The sequence below is a fragment of the Bombus fervidus genome, chromosome 9, assembly GCF_041682495.2.
Source record: "Bombus fervidus isolate BK054 chromosome 9, iyBomFerv1, whole genome shotgun sequence".
NCBI lineage: Eukaryota > Metazoa > Arthropoda > Insecta > Hymenoptera > Apidae > Bombus > Bombus fervidus.
In genome coordinates, this window is record NC_091525.1 from 9,304,048 (window position 1) to 9,323,410 (window position 19,363).

General features: G+C 31.0%; 4 protein-coding genes across 10 annotated transcripts; 3 read left to right on the forward strand and 1 right to left on the reverse strand.

The window, feature by feature from the left end:
- The first annotated feature begins 199 nt into the window (after positions 1–199).
- On the forward strand, positions 200–5,034 carry LOC139990530 (cytoplasmic dynein 2 intermediate chain 1). Its single transcript, XM_072009896.1, has 16 exons — positions 200–313; positions 639–1,370; positions 1,431–1,550; positions 1,629–1,798; positions 1,955–2,102; positions 2,172–2,312; positions 2,383–2,523; positions 2,582–2,893; positions 2,960–3,132; positions 3,205–3,421; positions 3,540–3,691; positions 3,763–3,911; positions 3,981–4,039; positions 4,108–4,262; positions 4,340–4,472; positions 4,534–5,034. Exons 1-16 carry the CDS (start codon positions 302–304, stop codon positions 4,654–4,656), a joined length of 2,937 nt encoding a protein of 978 aa, XP_071865997.1. The 5' UTR covers positions 200–301; the 3' UTR covers positions 4,657–5,034.
- Tsf3 (Transferrin 3) lies at positions 5,021–12,993 on the reverse strand. Of its 4 annotated transcripts, XM_072009901.1 has the most exons (15): positions 12,852–12,993; positions 12,380–12,488; positions 11,580–11,713; positions 11,347–11,474; positions 10,318–10,462; positions 10,083–10,240; positions 9,453–9,574; positions 9,229–9,374; positions 8,523–8,769; positions 8,299–8,447; positions 7,832–7,993; positions 7,648–7,746; positions 7,445–7,548; positions 7,210–7,365; positions 5,021–5,293 (listed from the first exon to the last, which is right to left on the reverse strand). In XM_072009901.1, exons 1-15 carry the CDS (start codon positions 12,943–12,945, stop codon positions 5,108–5,110), a joined length of 2,139 nt encoding a protein of 712 aa, XP_071866002.1. In that variant the 5' UTR covers positions 12,946–12,993; the 3' UTR covers positions 5,021–5,107. The 4 variants fall into 4 exon arrangements, with proteins under 4 accessions (XP_071866002.1, XP_071866003.1, XP_071866005.1 ...); XM_072009902.1 differs by lacking the exon at positions 12,380–12,488 and having other exon boundaries at positions 12,852–12,990; XM_072009904.1 differs by lacking the exon at positions 12,852–12,993 and having other exon boundaries at positions 12,406–12,480.
- On the forward strand, positions 5,293–7,402 carry LOC139990547 (isoaspartyl peptidase/L-asparaginase). Its single transcript, XM_072009939.1, has 4 exons — positions 5,293–5,552; positions 5,748–5,976; positions 6,068–6,381; positions 6,581–7,402. Exons 1-4 carry the CDS (start codon positions 5,391–5,393, stop codon positions 7,064–7,066), a joined length of 1,191 nt encoding a protein of 396 aa, XP_071866040.1. The 5' UTR covers positions 5,293–5,390; the 3' UTR covers positions 7,067–7,402.
- LOC139990542 (major facilitator superfamily domain-containing protein 6) lies at positions 10,446–19,250 on the forward strand. 4 transcript variants are annotated; one of them, XM_072009925.1, is made up of 11 exons: positions 10,446–10,479; positions 12,861–12,963; positions 16,659–16,807; positions 16,881–17,179; positions 17,280–17,610; positions 17,698–17,888; positions 17,977–18,113; positions 18,230–18,345; positions 18,421–18,666; positions 18,821–18,967; positions 19,041–19,250. In XM_072009925.1, exons 3-11 carry the CDS (start codon positions 16,738–16,740, stop codon positions 19,109–19,111), a joined length of 1,608 nt encoding a protein of 535 aa, XP_071866026.1. In that variant the 5' UTR covers positions 10,446–10,479; positions 12,861–12,963; positions 16,659–16,737; the 3' UTR covers positions 19,112–19,250. The 4 variants fall into 4 exon arrangements, with proteins under 4 accessions (XP_071866026.1, XP_071866028.1, XP_071866029.1 ...); XM_072009927.1 differs by lacking the exons at positions 10,446–10,479; positions 12,861–12,963 and adding exons at positions 15,960–16,178; positions 16,266–16,465; XM_072009928.1 differs by lacking the exons at positions 10,446–10,479; positions 12,861–12,963 and adding an exon at positions 15,960–16,178.
- Positions 19,251–19,363: the final 113 nt, after the last annotated feature.

Genomic DNA, 19,363 nt, shown 5'->3' on the forward strand with positions numbered 1-19,363 from the left:
TCCTATACATAGTTTGTGCTTTTATACATAGTATTAGTAGAGGATATTATCAAGTAAAGATTAAATCTATCGGTATTAACTAAATACAAGATTAAGTCCTATATTTAGTTAATATTTATAGTAGTTTTTGATAAATGATATGATAAATTTAACTATACCCTTTTACCAGTAGATGGTACAAACACTTCTTATAGTGTGTTATTTTCTAAAACAGCTACATGTAGCGCTGTAACAACAACGATGATAGTTTACATCATGGTGGCTTTGTAATAACTGTCAACATCAATTAATCAAAAGGATAATGTCTCATAAGGTGGTATATCATTATATTTAAAAAATCAACCCCTCATTTTTACATTTTTATGTTGGCCACATTTAAACGTTCGTCATTGCTTAAGTATTCAATTCTCATACTTGATCATTATAATTTCATGATCCTGACATTTCAACTTTAGAGTGCATATTAACTGACAACCTCGAATTTATCGACTTTTTTTTAGACAGTATGCAATGAACGCGTAAATAAAATAACATTAATTTCACATTTTATGAAATGAAAATGAAAAATAAAATTCTCTTATTTTCAAATATGATTTAGAAAATTATGAAAGTATTTTAATCTGCAGATTATATTTCAGGGAACTATTAGAAAGGATTCATCTGTCAGGAATGGACATCAGTCAAATGTTAAAGCAAAATCAAAAAGTTCATCATCTTATGCAGACTCAGAGAATTCTGAAAAAGTAGATTTAAAATTGATGAGAACGTCTCAAACTCTTGAAAAAAGAAAAGAGGATGACAGTCACTCAAGATCAACACAAAATTTACAAACAAGCAGAAATAGTACGAAACATCCTATTAAATCCTCTAAAAGTGTTCCTGCTAAGGAAAGTTTTTCCTCAACATCCAAATCAAATATTAACAAGTCTAAAATATCATCAAAAAGTATTTTAACAACTAAAACACAGGCTGAACCTATGAAGAAATCAGATATCAATGCTGTAAAAAGCAGTAAAAGTAGTAGTGGAAGAATACAAAGTAATTATTCAGAAAAGAGAGGACAGAGTACAATATTTATACCACAATCACTTACAACTAAACTCAATGCTAAATTATCTAATAAAGGCATTAGCTCTGTATCAAAAAATGGAGAAGAAGTTAAAACAAATTCAAGTTCATCGAAAACAACTGAATCAAAACCAAGGTCTAGACAACGTAGACTATCTAGAACATTAAGTCCAAGTGAAGTAAAAATGTTACATTCTGCTAATAATAGATCAGATCCTTTACAGAAAATGGATCAGAGTAAAAAGGAGAAAATAGAGGTACTTCAGACAGACAATGAATATGACTATGAAGATGATTTTGAGGTAAAATACTGTAGTTTATGCACAATTTATAATTTAGGCCTAATTAAAACTATTTCATAGGATTATGAATCTGATTTTCAAGAATGCACAGATAGTGAAACATCTGAAGTTAGTGAAGAAACAAGCATTAATCATATTAATGTACCATTGGATCCAATTGAACTGAATACTGCAAAACAAGTACTGATATTTATTTTATCATAAAATAGTATCAAAAGCAGTAATATTTTTTTATTTCAAGTTATCACTTTACTGTAGCGCAAAATTGTGAACAGTGCCGAACAAAAGGAAGAAGAACATATGCATGATTCTGGTCATTATGAGCTTACAGAAGCAAGAAAGAGAGCTGCAAGAATAGACTCAATTGCAAATGATTCAAAGCTATCTTCTCTTCTTGAGATAAAACAACCAGTTAATAAATCATTTAGGTTTGTTCTAAGCAAAATCAAGTTTCAAAATAATTAAATAATTTTTATTGTGCAAATTGTACTGTTTTCAATAATTATATATAAATGGTTGCCAAAATAATATTGATTTACATAAATAAAAATTTAATATATGCACGTGTACGCATTTTTATATAGTGAGGATAGATCGGAAAATAAATCGTTACCATTATCTACTGATGAAGGATTCGAAGATAGTCGTTCGGGTGATTTTGCAAAATCACCACCGCTCTCACAAATTTCGTTCATTGATTTCCGTAAAACCAAAGAGGAACGAAAACCAAAGGTAATAAATTGATAAATTAACGAAATAGTGAAACTTTTTATTAATAATTTTATTTATTATTGCTTTCAGAAACCCAAAAAGAGTTTAAGTAGAGGTGAAGAGCTATTAGAAATGATAAAATTAGATGTTATGGAGTGGTCTGTTCTGGAATGTTCACCTATACCATATGAAGAATTTATTAGAAATTATGGAAAATTAAATGCTCAACAAGTATAGTGATTGTCTACTAATAATACTACATTGTGTTATTAATTGAAAAATTAATGCGTTCGATTTTTAGATATCTACGCAAACTGGTGAAGATAATATTGACATAGAAACACAAACGGAGGAAATAACATTTAGAAATAAATGGACTCAATTTCCAATAGCTTGCAGACAAAATTTACAAACTAAAGAAGATTTAAACTTATTTCGTATGGTACATACACTTATCACTTTTTACTGATTAATCTTTATCTTAAATATCACATTTTTAGGATCAAATTGGGGTCGGTAGTGACAATGATAATGATATAGAAACTATAAACTCTATGTTACCACAATCCTTTGATATATTGCGATTAAATGATTTCATGAGTCGCGCAGGAAAGGTAATGTTATCGTTATTGGAAGAAAGACGATCTGGTGGCAATGTATTTAAAAATGAAGAAGAAATACCATTCAGTGATGGTGTTGTCAAACTTTCTATAAATTCCATAACATTTTTGGCTGGTAGAGCGGTAACGATAATCCATTATTCAGAAGTCTCAAATAAAATCCTACTGACTATTCATTCTCCAGCTGAAGAAGTACGAATTATTTATTGAAGTACCAAATATAATCTATAACAGTAAAACGTGTAATATTTTATTCAGGAAATCGAGACATCTAGCAAACAAGATTATATAACCGATTGTTGTATTGGATGCGTTTGGAATATTTCTGAACCATCGATGCCGATTAAATTATTGTACTCTACCTGTCCTATTACTTCATGTTGTTTTCATTCAACGAATTATAACATCGTATTTGCTGGACTTCAGGATGGGTATAATATTTTATTACTTTCAATTGTTGTACAATTTACTATATAAAAATAAATAAATATATTGAACAATAGATCAATAAGTCTCTGGGATTTAAAGGAAGATGAAATGTGGCATCAGAAAGTGACAGATAAAGCCAACAATTTAGATTGGACAATACGGATGCCTACATATACAACAGCAACAAATGTAGAAACAAATCATACAGCACAAGTTGTTGCAATACGTATACTATCTAAAATTGAAGAAAAGTCAGTAGAACAACATAACAATAAATTTGTACCAATACAGGTTTGTTAAAATTATTGTACGCATTATATGTTGTCATGTATATAATGCTTTAGTTATTAATGTTATCTGCATCAGTTATTTGTTTAACTATAATTGTGAATATTACTTGTACTAATAGATATGTAGCTTAAGTGAAAATGGTTCAGTTGTTATATGGAGTGTTTTGCACAATATGGGCAAAAATGTCGACGATTTAGGACTGTCATTTTGGGGTAGTGTAAAACTTATTAAAAGTCAAGAACTATTTTTACAACCTAACTATAAAAAAAAGTAAATATTCCCTAATAACATGTTTATTACCTATTAAACTTCAACTTTACTAAAGTCTTTTAACTCTCTAGAAAGATCACTGCAGCTACGTTCATTGATATGCATGTGGATTGCATTGATAGTAATAATCTTTATATTGCCACTAACAGTAGCAGTATTTTGCATGGTACTTGTATTGGTAACAAAGCTAATCCTGCTGTATATACAAAGTTGGATACTAGTAAGTTATTAATAATACGTCAATTTTAATTAGTTCACTGTAATTTCAATACTTCATTTGATGTTTCAGATGCCTGTGGGAACGTAACTTGCATAGAAATTTGTCCATTTGGATATTCGTTCTTCTTGGTAATATTTTTACTTACATTCACTCTCTTGGATTCTTTCGTTGTTCCTAAAGCAGTTTTCTAATACAGGTTAGCTGTGATGATGGAACAATTCGATTGCACTCTTTAGATATTAAGAAACCAATTTTACAATTAAAAGATGAAGACAATACATACATTATTAGATCGGTACAATGGTCAAGGTCAAAACCATTTACACTTTTTGTACTAGACAATAAATCATGGTAAGAAAAGTTAACGAAATGAATATCGATCTAAACGAAGTAAGCAATTGAAATAACTTTCGTATATTGTATTTTAGTATACATATATGGGATTTAAGTAACAGTGATATATATCCAACATACAAAATAAATATGCGAAATAGTGGACATATAAAAACTATGCAATTATCATACTGCAAAACAAAACGAGATACGTCTCATCAGTACTTGGTATGTTCTTTTTTTCATGCATAATAATTTGTAAAAATTCTATATGTGTTATTTTTTCCAGGCGTTTGGTACAGAATGCGGGCACGTAGAAATACACAAGCTAAAAACGAATTTTTATCATTCAAAGGAAGAAGATTATTTACAGGAATTAAATGCTTTCATGCGATACGTCGCGATTTTATAAATAAGATAAAATCACCAATAGGGTCAATACTGTTCAAGGAAATTGACACATTTTTTATACTTCCGGTGAATTGAAACGAACTTTGTATGCCTTGGATATACATTTGTATTTTCAAAATGAATGATATATACTTAAATAATATTTAAGGACAATCCTATAATCATAATGTATATGCCCATTAAAAAGCATTTTTTAAACTGTTGTATCACTTTAAGGCAAAACTAGAAGTTTGCACAGAACTATTATTATTTATTGTGCACATTATTTACTGTAATGCACAAAACTGAAACCGTCCACGAATTGTATACAATCGAAAATTTTATAATGTAAAAAGATATTTAAATAATGTACCTCAATGAAAACATTCTTCAGTAATAATTTCTTTATTATTCTAAATATCACTTTATCAAAACATAGATTTATATAATGATGTAAGGAAAGACATTTATGCTCAGGTAATTTGTAATTTACTTAACACAACGATCAAAATATATATAACCTTCATGTAACTATCATGGAAATTCAAATATGCCGCGCCGTTGCAATTAACTTGTTTTACAAGATCATCAATAATAACAGGGTAACTCGCTACACGTTGAATTTGGTGAACTTCTAACTGTAGATGTTGAGTTTCGTCCTGTAAAAAAAAAGGACATTTGCATTTGTTTTAAATAATATAAATCTACATTAATAAACCTATTCATCGTCATAAAATTTTACGTTATTCATTCACAATGTGTGATTATTGTTCTTGGATTGATCAAATTTTAGCGAGAATCAAATTTGAGGCAAAGCCAGATGAAAAGAAACGTCGTAGCTATGTTGATCCAGTTATAGTAGTTCATGGAGGCGCGGGAAAAGTTCCACGAACGAAACGTAAACACATACTCTTTGAGGTTTGAAAAATATTATATACTTTTAACAAGATTAATATAAAATTAATTAATATTATTTTCAAAAAAATGTTTATAAATAAATTACTATAACATTAATTACAGAAATAAAAAGTAATTATTTATAAAACATACCTGATAGTTAGTAAACCGTTTTGTAAATAATTATTAAATGAAGATCCTTATTGATACAAATAGGTTAAAAATGCCGCCATTGAGGCGTATAGTGATCTTATCAATGGTCGATCAGCAGTGGATGCGGTAGAAAAAGGAATCGTTTATATGGAAAGTAAACCGTTTTTTAATTGTGCGAAAGGTGGCTCTTTAGACATTAACGATGAAATTGTCACGGATGCTGCTATAATGACGATACGCGACGCTGGATGTGTAGGCGCTGTTCGTGACATAGAACATCCTATTTCTTTAGGTATATATTTTATCTAACAAATCAGAGTACGGTTAAAAACATTTCCAGTTAACGATCTACCCTAATTTCCAATTTCAATTTCTAATTATAGCACGGAAGGTATTAGAGAAAACGGAACATGTTCTAATCGTCGAAAATGGAGCTCAAAAATTTGCCTTGGATAACGGAATTTCAATTTTACCGCCGGGAAGTTTAAACATATCCGAATCATTAATGTCAAGTTTTGAATCGTTAACATGTTGTATGAATGAAGAACAGGAAGGAAATGAATGGAGAAATGATGCTAAGGGTGAAAAAAAAGAATGCGATTCGGATTGTTTTATAAATCGATCTCAAGACGGTGAAGCATATCCATATTGTGTATTATCTACTGATTTAGACTGGGATGATCCAATAACTGTACAGGTGTGTTTTCTATGGCACCATTATTTTATAATACTATTAGACTCCAGACACATTATAAAATCATAAATTACGATTTTATTTAATCCTAAACGTTTGTTCGTTCCTTTGTTACTGTATCTACAAAAGAATAATCAAAAATTTAATAGCTACTATAAGTCCTCAAGTTTCATAAAATACAGTTAGAAAATATGAATATTAGGTTAGCGCGGTTGGAGTAGTAGCATACGATCGTAAAAAACGGCTTGCAAGCGGAACATCGACAGCTGGAGAACCTCGAAAGCCGGTTGGTTCCATCAGCTCAATCGGTACGGTAATTGGTTGCGGCATTTACACAGATGAACATGGCTGTACCTCTGTATCTGGTAACGATACAAGTATCTATTGCTATGCACCAGCACGGAGAATAGTTAAAAAATTATCTGAAGATATACCGATTAACACCGCAGTAAACACAGTGCTACAGAACTTCGAAAATGAAACTGGGGAATCTCACATAGGTGCCATTGCGTTAGACGCAAAAGGCGAGCCTTGCGTTTCCTTCAATTGCACACATTTCCCATGGGCTTTTTGCCAGAAAGGTTACGTTTATTATGGGATGGCGCAAAACGAGAAGTATTGGGAAAAAATAACTATATTAGAGCGACCTTTAGATTGTATGTGTATAAGCTCCGACGATGAAGATTAGAGAAATGATAAATATTTTATTTTATATGTGTTATACTAGACGAATTTAACTGTATAAATGTCTATTTTTAACAATGTTAATATTTGTACCATAGCAATATTAGTATCTTATTATTTTAAAGTTAATATTAAGCTTTTACATACCGGAAATATAATACTATGATTTGAATCATATATTCCATACATGGAGAACGCAGGCGTTGGGCCCTTGAAAGTAATTCCGAAAAGCTTGTCCATTTCTAAAAGCATCGAGTAGATTTCTTCTCGTCTTACGTCTGTTATATTTTCATGTGTTATTACCTGGAAGTAATATTTACAAAAATATTTAATATCGTTACTTTTAATACCTTTAACATTATTTTTCTCATAAGAGAATTACCATGCCTAACGGAGCCCACGTAAGTAAACATATTTCATCCGAATCGACCTCATTAAGGCATAGAGTTCTGTACTTGTTATTCCTCGTCGGATAGCCAGGATTGCCTAAAATAGGGAAGAAGCAACAAGTTTAAAATGAGGCACAAGAAAGATATGATTATATACTCACTGATATTTTTATAAAATAGTAACGAATTAACATACCAATTTTCCCCTCGATGTTCTTTAAATCAACAAAAGCCACATCTCCAACATTAGACATCATGCAGTCAAAGGCAATCAAATCTTTCCCAACTCCATTCGCTACAAATCACATTGTTTTCTTGTTTAATCAGCACACAAATCATCGCTACGCGATTTTATTATCACGTCACGTGTAAGTACACACCTTGGATATTCAAGGCATGTAAATTATATGGCATTTGGCCGTCGCTGTCACTCAGACCAACAACGGAACTCTCTGTAAAAAAGTTAGCAACTGCTTCCGTGTCCGAGCAATAAGGCTTTGTACCTGATATATTCTTCAGAGCAGCCACAAAAGCGTACCACCCTATGAAAATGTGTTTTGACCGTCATTAAACAATTTTGAAAGAGTTTAAAAATATTTTAAATTATTTATGTTGCTAAACATATAGAAATCAATTGAAAATATTTAAAGAAAAATTAGCCAATATAATAGGTAATATTAATAAGTATTATTTATATTTCTCATTATTTCATAACAACATGCAATAATTATATTTATATTTATTGATTAACAGGAACATTGAAGATTTTGTTTAACAACTTTATCTATAAATATGAAATAAGATTCGTCTAAAGAATCATTCAGAAAATAATTATAAATATTCTCACCAACGTCTCGATATCCCGTGAAACACGCCTTGACTCCTTTCAAGTCTCTCAAACTCTTGATCCATGAATCCTGTTGGACGATAGCCGCAATTCTAACGAAGTCATTGTTCCTCTTGGGTACCACCTGCACGATCGTTTTTAGACCCATTCTAAAACAATATCCTAAACATTGTAACCACTATCATTTCTATCCACAACTTCATGCAACTTGAATGTTTACTTACTTTCTGGCGTCAAACAGCTCCTCCGGCTTTGCAACAAATATATCCGCACGCTCGGTCTTGAGAGTCTTTAAACAACCTGCTCTGCTCAATTCCTGGATACACGAAATTGCTGGTTCCACGCCATACACGATCGAAGCTTCCCTGAGCCACCGACACTTGTTCTCTTCCAAATTGGACGCGACGCACCATTTCACCCTTCTCGATGGATGGCACGTTGCGCGATTATTAGCGGTCATGAAACGAGGAACTGTGGTCAAGTGTTACTATTGTTATTATTGCAGAAACAAAATCTTATAATTTAACTTTTTCACAGTGTAATATGAAAGAAATTCGAGCAAACTCCCCTATGTATCTTGGAAGTCATTATTTTTCTATTTCTTATTATCTTATTACGCTATGAAAAAGTTAATCTTTAATTAATAAGATATGACACATAGTGGTATAATATAATAGACTGCAGATTTTTACTTATGGGAGATTTAAGGATGCAAAAATGCATAGAATGTTCATAAGATGTAAATATAGATTTGCACAAGCATCTACAGTCTAATGACAAATTAATGAGAATCATTTTAAAAAATCAATTCTGTCTGATTAGTTAGAAAATGAACAAAATAAGAAAACTTATTTAATAGAATTTTTTAATAAACTTTTTCTTGAAAAAGATCGACTGTTGTTCATGTTGTAATTAATCGTTGCTAATTACATCTTGTTAGGAAGTCCTCCGGCGTTTCCAGAGTATCTGTGCTCACCGGCGTCGGATGATAATTTTCCAACAATTGGCGTAGTATCGAACTGAACTTGTCCATTTTCAAGGAGCTCATCATCTTCTCCACCTTTTCTGCTACCTCTCTGGTAAAAGGCAAACATCACTTAAAAGATACATTACTCCATCAAATCCTTTTTATTATAATCTCTTTTTTTACTAACGATCTAGCGACGACCATCGGCCATGGTTTTGTTATCCATACGCATGGTTTGTCAAGTTTCACGGGCCTCGTCGTACCATCCGGACAAAGATACTTGTAATTTTCTTTACTGATCCGTTCCGTCTAATTTCATACATGGTTTCGTTAACAAATTGCTTGAAGTTGTTATATCACGTTACTCAAAATAATTAACACGTTCCATAGCAGACAAAAGTTAGCATGTTTCTCCATTTAAACATTTATTAGGTGAGTATAAAAATATTTCTTGATCTACTGCAAAAAGGCATGAAAATGCCTTTCTCACCTTTCTCTTTTTTTTTTTTTTTTTTTTTTTGTTACATATTTCACTTTTAAAGTTCAATCAATCGTTTATTTTATATCTTAATACTCTACTCTAAGTTTACATACTATTCTGAACTTTGGAATCTCAGGCAAAAAAGCGATTATTCTGATACTGATTATTGGACATATACTGTCCAAATAGTTAAGATTCCGAATTTTAAGATAATAGTTTTGTTTTTGCTATTTATGGAACATGTTTAAAAAGGGACAATATTTCGACCCTTTCATTTTTCTTCATTCTTGGATTATTTCGAATAATCATTTGTTTATCTGAAATTAATCCCTCTACCTTAAAATGCAGCAGGGTATCATTTAATCTAACCCAGGCAATGTCACCTGCGTTATCAGTGAGGCAGAATAAAGCACCTTCGCGACCGTAATAGGCATCATTCGTATAACAGCCGACTGGATTATCGCACGCGGCGCAAAGATTCCTATACTTCGACTCTACGAGCAAGAAGATGGGAATGGAGTAACTACATTGTGTATTATTTTCAATTTGCTTCAACTATACAAATACTTACTTAATTTACTATCATATGTGGTATCGGCGGTCCAAGCGCCAGCTATACAAGCTGCTTCGAAGAAATTCGATAAACCGTCCATTCGATTCTCCAACAACGTCTTGTCCGGATCACATTTTCTCAATATTACCCATTCGTCAAAGTACTACAATTGTGATACAGGTATGTAAATGTTTTGATAGTTCACTTGTATTTTTAAGTAATACTATTTTGTATGCCCAATTTTATATTTAAGTTCAATTATATTATTGGATGCTATAAAGGCCTTAGCATCACATGTTAATTTGGTGTAAAGTGTACCCAAACATTTGTAGTTAAATAATTGTTATACGCAGTAATTACTTTCTACGGCATCTAAAAAAATAATATTTCTCTTTTGATATTTGATTTTCATAATAAAAATTATGTAATAAATTACAATTAAAATTGCAATTTTCATACATTTTTCCATGAGAAAAAAAAATTGTAAACAACGCTATTTATTTATATTACTTGATATTTGTGTAATATTTGAAAAAATTATGATTCCCAAAATGTGTGTTAAAATAATGATTCCATTATGTAAAGGTTCTAGATAAGAGTTAGATTCAAACTGTTAACGTAAGTCGGTCAATATTGATTCATAAAATTTAATATAACTTCATGAAGACATAGTAACAAAGTTTGTAGATAATACGTAAGAAAATAATGAATAATTTATTGATGCGTTTCATGAACACAAAAGAGTTTTGAGTGTTCTAAGGCCATTTTTGCATCCAGAGATACAACTGTAATTAGTTATTAAAGAGGAAGTTCATATCGTGAATTCTAATTGACTGTATTTTATATAAAGTAATTAATATTTTTAATAGAATTCTTCTCAGAAGAAGTGATTTATATACATATAAATAGCAAGAAGCAAATTATCTTCTCTGATACTCCAGTACTTATGATCTTATTTTGAACGATTGGGTTATATTATCTGAGAAAAATAATATCTTTTATAGGACATAGACACAGTAAACAAGGAGTAGTTATAAGAAAATTAACCGTAGAAAATGCATTGGTCCAATCATCAGTGGTATCCAGTCCAGGATGACAGAATCTCTTACCCTTAACGTCCCATATATTCCTCACATCCTTAGATACTATGACTACCATCTCATAACGTTGCTTCTCTACCAAAAGATAATGTAACATCGAAGAAACGTGAATTTCAACTTCTCGCGTGATGGCAACTGGTAAAATAATCTTAATCGCTGTTCGATTTACTTTGTAATTACCATCTGGAAGCATTCTTAGCTCGTTCGTGACTAGAATGTTGTATTCGTTGTACGCGGATGCTGCGACCAGATCTTCCGGTTCCATTACGGTAAAGTCGGCTTTGGCCATGGTCAATCGCCGCAGGCAATTAAACCTGTGTAATCGATGTGCCGTTAAAAAACAAGACGCAAGACGCGGAAAAGGGCATCGATCAATACTCTTCAAAAAGTATAAAGTAGCATTCAGACGATCATTATTATTGTCAATATTTAAAATTCTCAACATTGTATTGATAATTATATCTTGATCGTCCACAAGGTGTCTTATGTACAATAATAGTGAGTATCTTAACTATTGATACTAATATTGATAATAATATTAATAATATCGATATTGTCAATATTGCAGGTTTCTCAACATTATCGTACATAGGGGACCCTCTAGAGCCTAGACGATCAATTTTTTTTTGCCAATACAATATTACCAATATTTATCAACAAACTACATTTTCCTCATACATTCAATATTATTGATAATACATTCAATTTCATGTTAGCGTTTAACGATGTCAAATCACAAGAAAGCATGTTTAGTCATTACATATTTCAACATTATCAACGAAAGAAGATAAGAACGTATGGAGCACAATTATTTTTCATCAAATCACCTCGACAATATTCGAAACATTGATAATACTTCCCTATACTAATACTAGAGGGTCTCTATAATGTTGAGAACCCTGAAATATTGACAACAATATTAATAGTCTGAATACTCTTTAAAAGATTTATCGATCTTTCTATAAATTTGTTATACTCGCCTATCATTTCCTATAACACACTCTACCTGACTCCCTGAGATTACCAACTGCTTGCAAAGTTCGCGGACCCTTTTTGTTGTATGAATGCTCTCGACCACGCATAGTTTCACTGAAACGACGGTGTTTCTAATTTTTTCTTTTTCTCTTGCAAAACTCTGTCTCCTCCTCTCGAGCAAAGGGGAAATCATGACTACATAATTTGTTACCAATGACGAACAAATTGCTCGCCGCTCAAAGTAACTGGAGGGATCGTGTTAACGCGGCTTTCTATAATACTCTACGATATTATTCTCTTATGATACTTGAGTATTTTAAAATCCTATTGTTATCTTTAGCGATGAATTATTAAAGGCATTGCATGGATTTAAAGAAGAATTTTTAATATTTTTTTTTTTTAGCTTGTATATTTTATAGAATATTGATGATGAGTATAGGATATTGATGATCGTGGATATTAATTAAAATTACTTACAATTTTCAGCGTTGATACTTTGATGAACAAACGCGAAGAAGAAGAGTAAAACAAATAATCGAATATCCATCTTTGACGACCTTCCCACCGGCATCCTCTTCAAGGACGTATCGTAAGTGTTTGATTTTCACTTTTTCACAAGATTCTTCAAACTAATTATTAAAAACTAATACACGATATTTTTCCATGTAATGTTTCATACCAAAAACACACTGATGTACAGGAATAGAGTGTGCAAGGGTTTCATTATTTATAACAATAATTACACTTGTCGCAACGTTATAGTTAACGAGGTAAACGCTAATTTAATGAATATGCAGACACATTAATTAGTAACGGGAATAACGGTGCTACGCATCAACTTCAATGAAACTTCGAGTACAAATAGAAAACCAACAGGCATTTTATTAATTTTTTATTGTGTATAATTGCATCTATAAATACTCGATGATTTAAAAGATATTTAGCAACAAAGATCGAGTTTCATCTATTGATACAATCAATCGGGTTTGCCTCTTACACCTCTCCTTTTGTTATGCTATCTACTTTTCTTCATTCTCGTATCGCTACTATTAGCGTTATTATTACGCGTGTAGATTGAGCAAACTTTAGTAAATATTCCATGAATAATTCTATTCGAAGTTTCATTAAAATGGACGCGTAATGCTTCACGCAGTCTGGTCGTCGGTTTTCCTCGATTCTGATGTAAATCAACAGAAATCATTGAGAGACAATTAATACGGACACCGAAATGAAGATAAAAACGATCTATTAACGATCACAGATAACCAAATCCACAACGATAATTATTCATGTCTGTTTACGAGACAACTTGATAAATCAACGCAAGGATCCTCTTACAATCGTTCTTTGTAATAAGTTCTTCGTCATTTATGAAATGACATCATCGGCTGAATCTTCAATTATCGCGAAAAGAAGTATTATTCGACTGTTTCCTAACAACACGTACCTCAACCTTTCAACCAGTGTACCAAATTCTCTTGATATACAACGAAGTACTCTCTCGGCAGAGCGCTAAGGACAGATGCCCGACAATCGAAATAGAAGACAGTAGCGGGTAGACAACAGGCACAGTCTGTTTCGAGGGGAATGAATATGAATTATGTGAAAAAGGTCAGCCGGTTCGGCTACATGAATAACTCGTTTCAACAGAGTCTTTGAAGATGCAAAGAACAACAACGATCGACGAATTTACCACATGGCGCCCGGTACACGAGGAGGTGGATTTCTTTGCATTCGATACGTCTATCTCTACATGTAACTCCACGCAGACTGGATTAAATTGAAACTGGCTGCTGATGCGACCAATAGTCCAGTAGGGAACTGGAATTATTGAGGCTGGTGGGGGCTCATGCGTAATATAACATGTTGGTACAGTAGATGACATTAATGTTCATGAACAAACCGAAAAGAATTTAACCAACACTTTGCACAAGTGAATTTTTACCTGACGCATACTATTTAGTAAATTGTAAAAACTGTGAATTATAATTGGTTGAGAGTTATTACTGCATTTGATGCACATGTGAAAGGAGAAGAACAGGACCGATGTTTCTTACTGATGATAATTTACATCCTCCTACACACTGGCTGCATGTGTGCCTCTGTTATATTTTCCGCGTATTTTCTCAATGAGTCTTGTTGTCGTTATATAAATAGAAAATCCAGAGAGTTGAATTAATCGTGGGTTAATTCAACGAATCAATTAATTTGAATCAGATTTGAAACAATTTTCGTGTGTAGCTGTTGTTAACTTCTTGATAATCATAGTAGGTTTTTATTTGATACCTTTCACTTTACTCTTTTTGTTCAAGTTTCATGACTCATGTCATTTTAATTAAAACAAAAATTCGATTAATCGTATAATATACACAGCACTTCATCAATATTTACATTATTATCAGTATTATCAGTATCAGTTTATTGATTAGAATTAAAGAATATCATAAATACAAGCTTTGCTATTTGTAAAAACAGTAACGTATTCATAGAATATGAATTATTCACCATGTTCTCTATCAATCATCATAATTTAATTATTGTAGCAATTATATTGTTTCGTGTATTTAATCATTCTATAGTTATACTATTAAACGCATAATTCGCAAAGAATAGCCACACGTAAAATAACACAAGATCCGAAATCTTAAACTTTTCTTGTAACTGTGATTTCTCTATACATGCTCCTCACGTAGAGGTCTAAGTCATGCTACAATTGCTACTGAATTACTTTGTTAATAAGTGTAGGAACGAAGATTGCTAGCAAATTATTATTATTGTTACGCAGTATCATTTCTCCTAAAACATACACATCGTCATCATCACACAATATTTTCAAACAAAGTCTTCTAAAATTGCAAAAGAGTAAATTCGTGAAAATTTAAATATTAAATATTCCATCTTTTTAAACTGTCACAAGAAATTTTTATTATTATTATTATTTATTACTATATATTTATTATATATATATACATATATTTATTACTTTATTAGAGAATATTTGAATAAATTTAAAAAATTGTTAAGGTATTCAAATAATCAAACATCCAATACAATTTTGCGCAAAAAATTTTTACTCGATTTAAAGTTATAGTATCCACTGCAAAAAAAATTACAAATGACATATACATGCATGTTTGATGATAAGCCTTGTTCGACCAAGATAACTAATCAACATTGATAGAAGACTATGTATAAGTACTAAAAGTGACTGATTAATATTTGTGAGATATTTCAACTACTCGTATCATTTTTTTACGACGTAGTGATTTTCTATAAAACGTAATTAATCAATTCTTTTGTAACCGTAAAGATTAAATTAATATTCATATAATAATCTAACAGTACTGGTTACGAAAAAACGCACTTTTCAATATAATTTTTTAAATAATCTTTTTCAGAACGTGTGTTAGGATAGATAGAATCTTCTTCTCTGTAAATACGGAGCTTTTGTCACATGATCAAATATCAGTTATCATAAAGTGCATCTTATGCATACATATGTGTATATCTGTCATATGGATGACCTTGAGACGCTCATATATATATATATGTGCATATATATATGTATTCCCATATCGAAAGTAAAAATATCTCGAACTTCAAACTCGAAGCTTGACATTTGACACAATTAGTAGTTAGTAGCGCTAGTATAGCTGTATGTGATGGAGGTATATTAAGTCCACGTGATTCGCTGCCAAAACATCAGTATACAGCCTCCGTATTTATGTTAGTACGTTCAGTATTTTGCTTCTGTGATATTGACGATATGGAAGGAAAACAAATAATCAAGAGAAAAAACTCTAGGTTCTATGCATTATATTATTAATATTATTCAGTGTAATATGATATATTTAATTTATATTTTACAAACAATAATCCTTTTTATTGTAGAAAAATAAGTCGTATTAATGTTATTGAAGATGCAGATAAAGTATATCATCGGATAATGCAGAGGGTGTTTATTGCGTCGTTATTTATATAAAGTACAAATATAGAGGAATCATATGTAGGGGCAAATTCACTGAACGCGGTTAATTCGATACAGTGAACTTTCACAGATTAGAGTGCCATTTTTTAATGTCTGTTATAAAGTACGCAACATAATTTTTATTGAATATTTACAATGTTACTTCTAAATTATATCTATAGATATATGTGATAAGTTATCTTTTTCGTACTAGTGTTTCCTCTCTTATCTTACTTTATATTCGTTCTATGTATTTATTGTTTCCATTTATATATGTGTCTAAAATGTTTCTAATTAGTTATGTATATTAATTTCAGAAAACAATGCTGAATTTAAGCATTGTTCCCTAGACTGAAATATTTAAGACAATATTTTTCTGATGTATTGATTACTGTAATGCCACAAAAAATGAAGCTGAATTACACACAGTTGCCTATCAAGGCACATTATTTCTTCTTTATGGCAGGTAAGTCCAATTAATTAAATTGAAATACATCTTCCTTTATTGTGTAATTCTTTTATATTATTTCTGATTGCAGCTATGGGACCAATTCTTCCATTTTTACCAGTTTATGGTAAACAACTTGGTATTTCAGCATTAATTATGGGCAGTATAACAGCTATTCTACCAATCTTGTTCTTAATTGCTAAACCAACTTTTGGTTTTCTCGTGGATTATTTTTATGCCTGGAGAAAAACAATTTTTATTGCATTATTAGCAGTAACAAGTGGTTGCTATATTTGTATGTACTTCTTACCAGTACTTCCAGGTCCAGTTTTTTCAGACTATAGTTTTAATAATGTATCTTGCGATTTGTTACCATATTGTAAACTAGAGGTACATTTATTATTCATTTTGTTTTATTATTCATTTGTAATAATATAATTTGAACACTCCCAAACTTTTATAAATTATCAGTTTTTATTTTCTATTTCAGGATATTTCTAAGCCATATCTGTGTACTGGAGTAAAGAATGCTATATGCCATTGGACCTGTATAGATAAAAATTTCTCTGTATCAATACAATTCCAAGCATTTAATGAAGAAATAAGCTTTTCCTCAAATTCAACGTGTTTAATTGATAAGAATAGTACCTTATATTGTTCCAAACATAGTAACTGCAATGTTATTTGTGATAACTTGGATGATAGTTATTGTCTATATACATCTGTTACTTTTTGGGGTTTTGTTTTATTAATGTCTCTTGGTAATATTGGTTTCAATGTATGTAATTGCATGAGTGATGCAATTTGTTTTGATATATTAGGTATGATGTAATTTTCTTCTCGTTTCATTTCAGTTTATTAGTGAGTAAAGCAAGTATTATATTTCTCAGCTTTATTTATTTTTCTAGGTGAAGGTGGTCAAATGGGGTATGGTAGACAACGTGTTTGGGGAACTATAGGTTTTGGAATTTCTGCCTTTTTAGCTGGCTATGCAGTAGATTATTGGTCTAAAGGAGAAATTATTAAAATATACACACCTGCGTTTTTACTTGTTTTCATATTCACACTCATTGATCTATTCTGTTGTAAAAAATTAGACGTGAGTACCTATCATAAAATCTTAAAAATAAGAAATATTTGTTTTTAATATATTTAATTACACAACTTATTAAAACTACTTTTTACAGCTGCCAGTAATGACAGGATCTGCAGATATACTTAAAGACATTATGAAACTTTTGAGGTCGAAACCTATAATTATATTTCTTTGTTTTGCAACAATTGCCGGCATTCTCGATAGCTTTATGATTTATTTCTTATTTTGGTAAATTCTTATTTCGATAAAATATTAAATTTTTAATATTTAATATAAATTTTTAAAAATGTGATACGTAAATTACAAGAACAAAATGAAATTCGCAAATAATACGTTTCAAATAGGTATTTAGAAGACCTCGCTATGGCAACTAATTGCATGAGAGAGATTAAATTAATAGAAGGTTTAATCGTTGCAGCAGAAACTTTGGGCGGCGAAGTAATTTTTTTTTCATTATCTGGTATATTACTTATTTATTTAAGTAATCTTATTTTTTGTATTATTTTTTATTTTTTAATTGGTTTCTTCCTAATAGGTAAGATCCTAAAGAAACTAGGATTCGCATATAGCTTTACATTGTGTTTCGTATGCTACGCTTTACGACTTGGACTGATTTCTTTGGCATTGAATCCGTGGTGGGTAATACCAATAGAACTGTTTATGCAAGGACCTACTTATGCGCTTTGTTACACGACAATAGTCGCTTATGCAAGTAAAGTTGCACCGCCCGGAACATCAGCTACTGTTCAAGGAATCGTAGCTGGCATGGATGACGGTTTTGGTAATGAAAGTTTATGATATGGATGTACCGTTGTTTAAATATAATACACATAATATGCATTTGTATTATTCTAATCGATGTTTACGCAAAGCTACTCAAAGATGTTACTCAAGTATACTTAATAGTTTTACTATATTATTATTTATTGCTCCAGGTTTTGCAATTGGTAGCCTGATAGGTGGAATCTTATACAAATTATTTGGAGGTGTAACGACGTTACGGATATTTTCATCAATTGCCGCTATAGCAGCATTCATATATCTCATTTTACACCTGTTATATTTAAAAGATGTAACACCAGGTAGTAAAACTAATAGTCATTAGACATTTAATTTTCTGTATGCTGCTGTGGTTTAAACAATCTTTTATTATAGATACAAAGAAAAATGTAGAGTGGAAAACACCAGAAGAAGCTCAAAAGAAATGTACAGTTGCAGAAAGCTGACTATACAAAGATGTAAATCAAAAATATTTGAATATTTTACTGCAAATGGATATTGTTGTTAATAATATAATTATCGTTTTACTAACCGATTTTATTACCAATCGATAATTTATAAATAAAATTAGATATATTTTTCTTATTGGTCTAATTGTTATCACGCGTATTTCCGTTTAAGAATTTGAAAAGAAAAAAAATGTTTACACGTGATAGTTAGTTCAGGTGACGGTAAAGTTTAACAGCTGTTGTACTCGC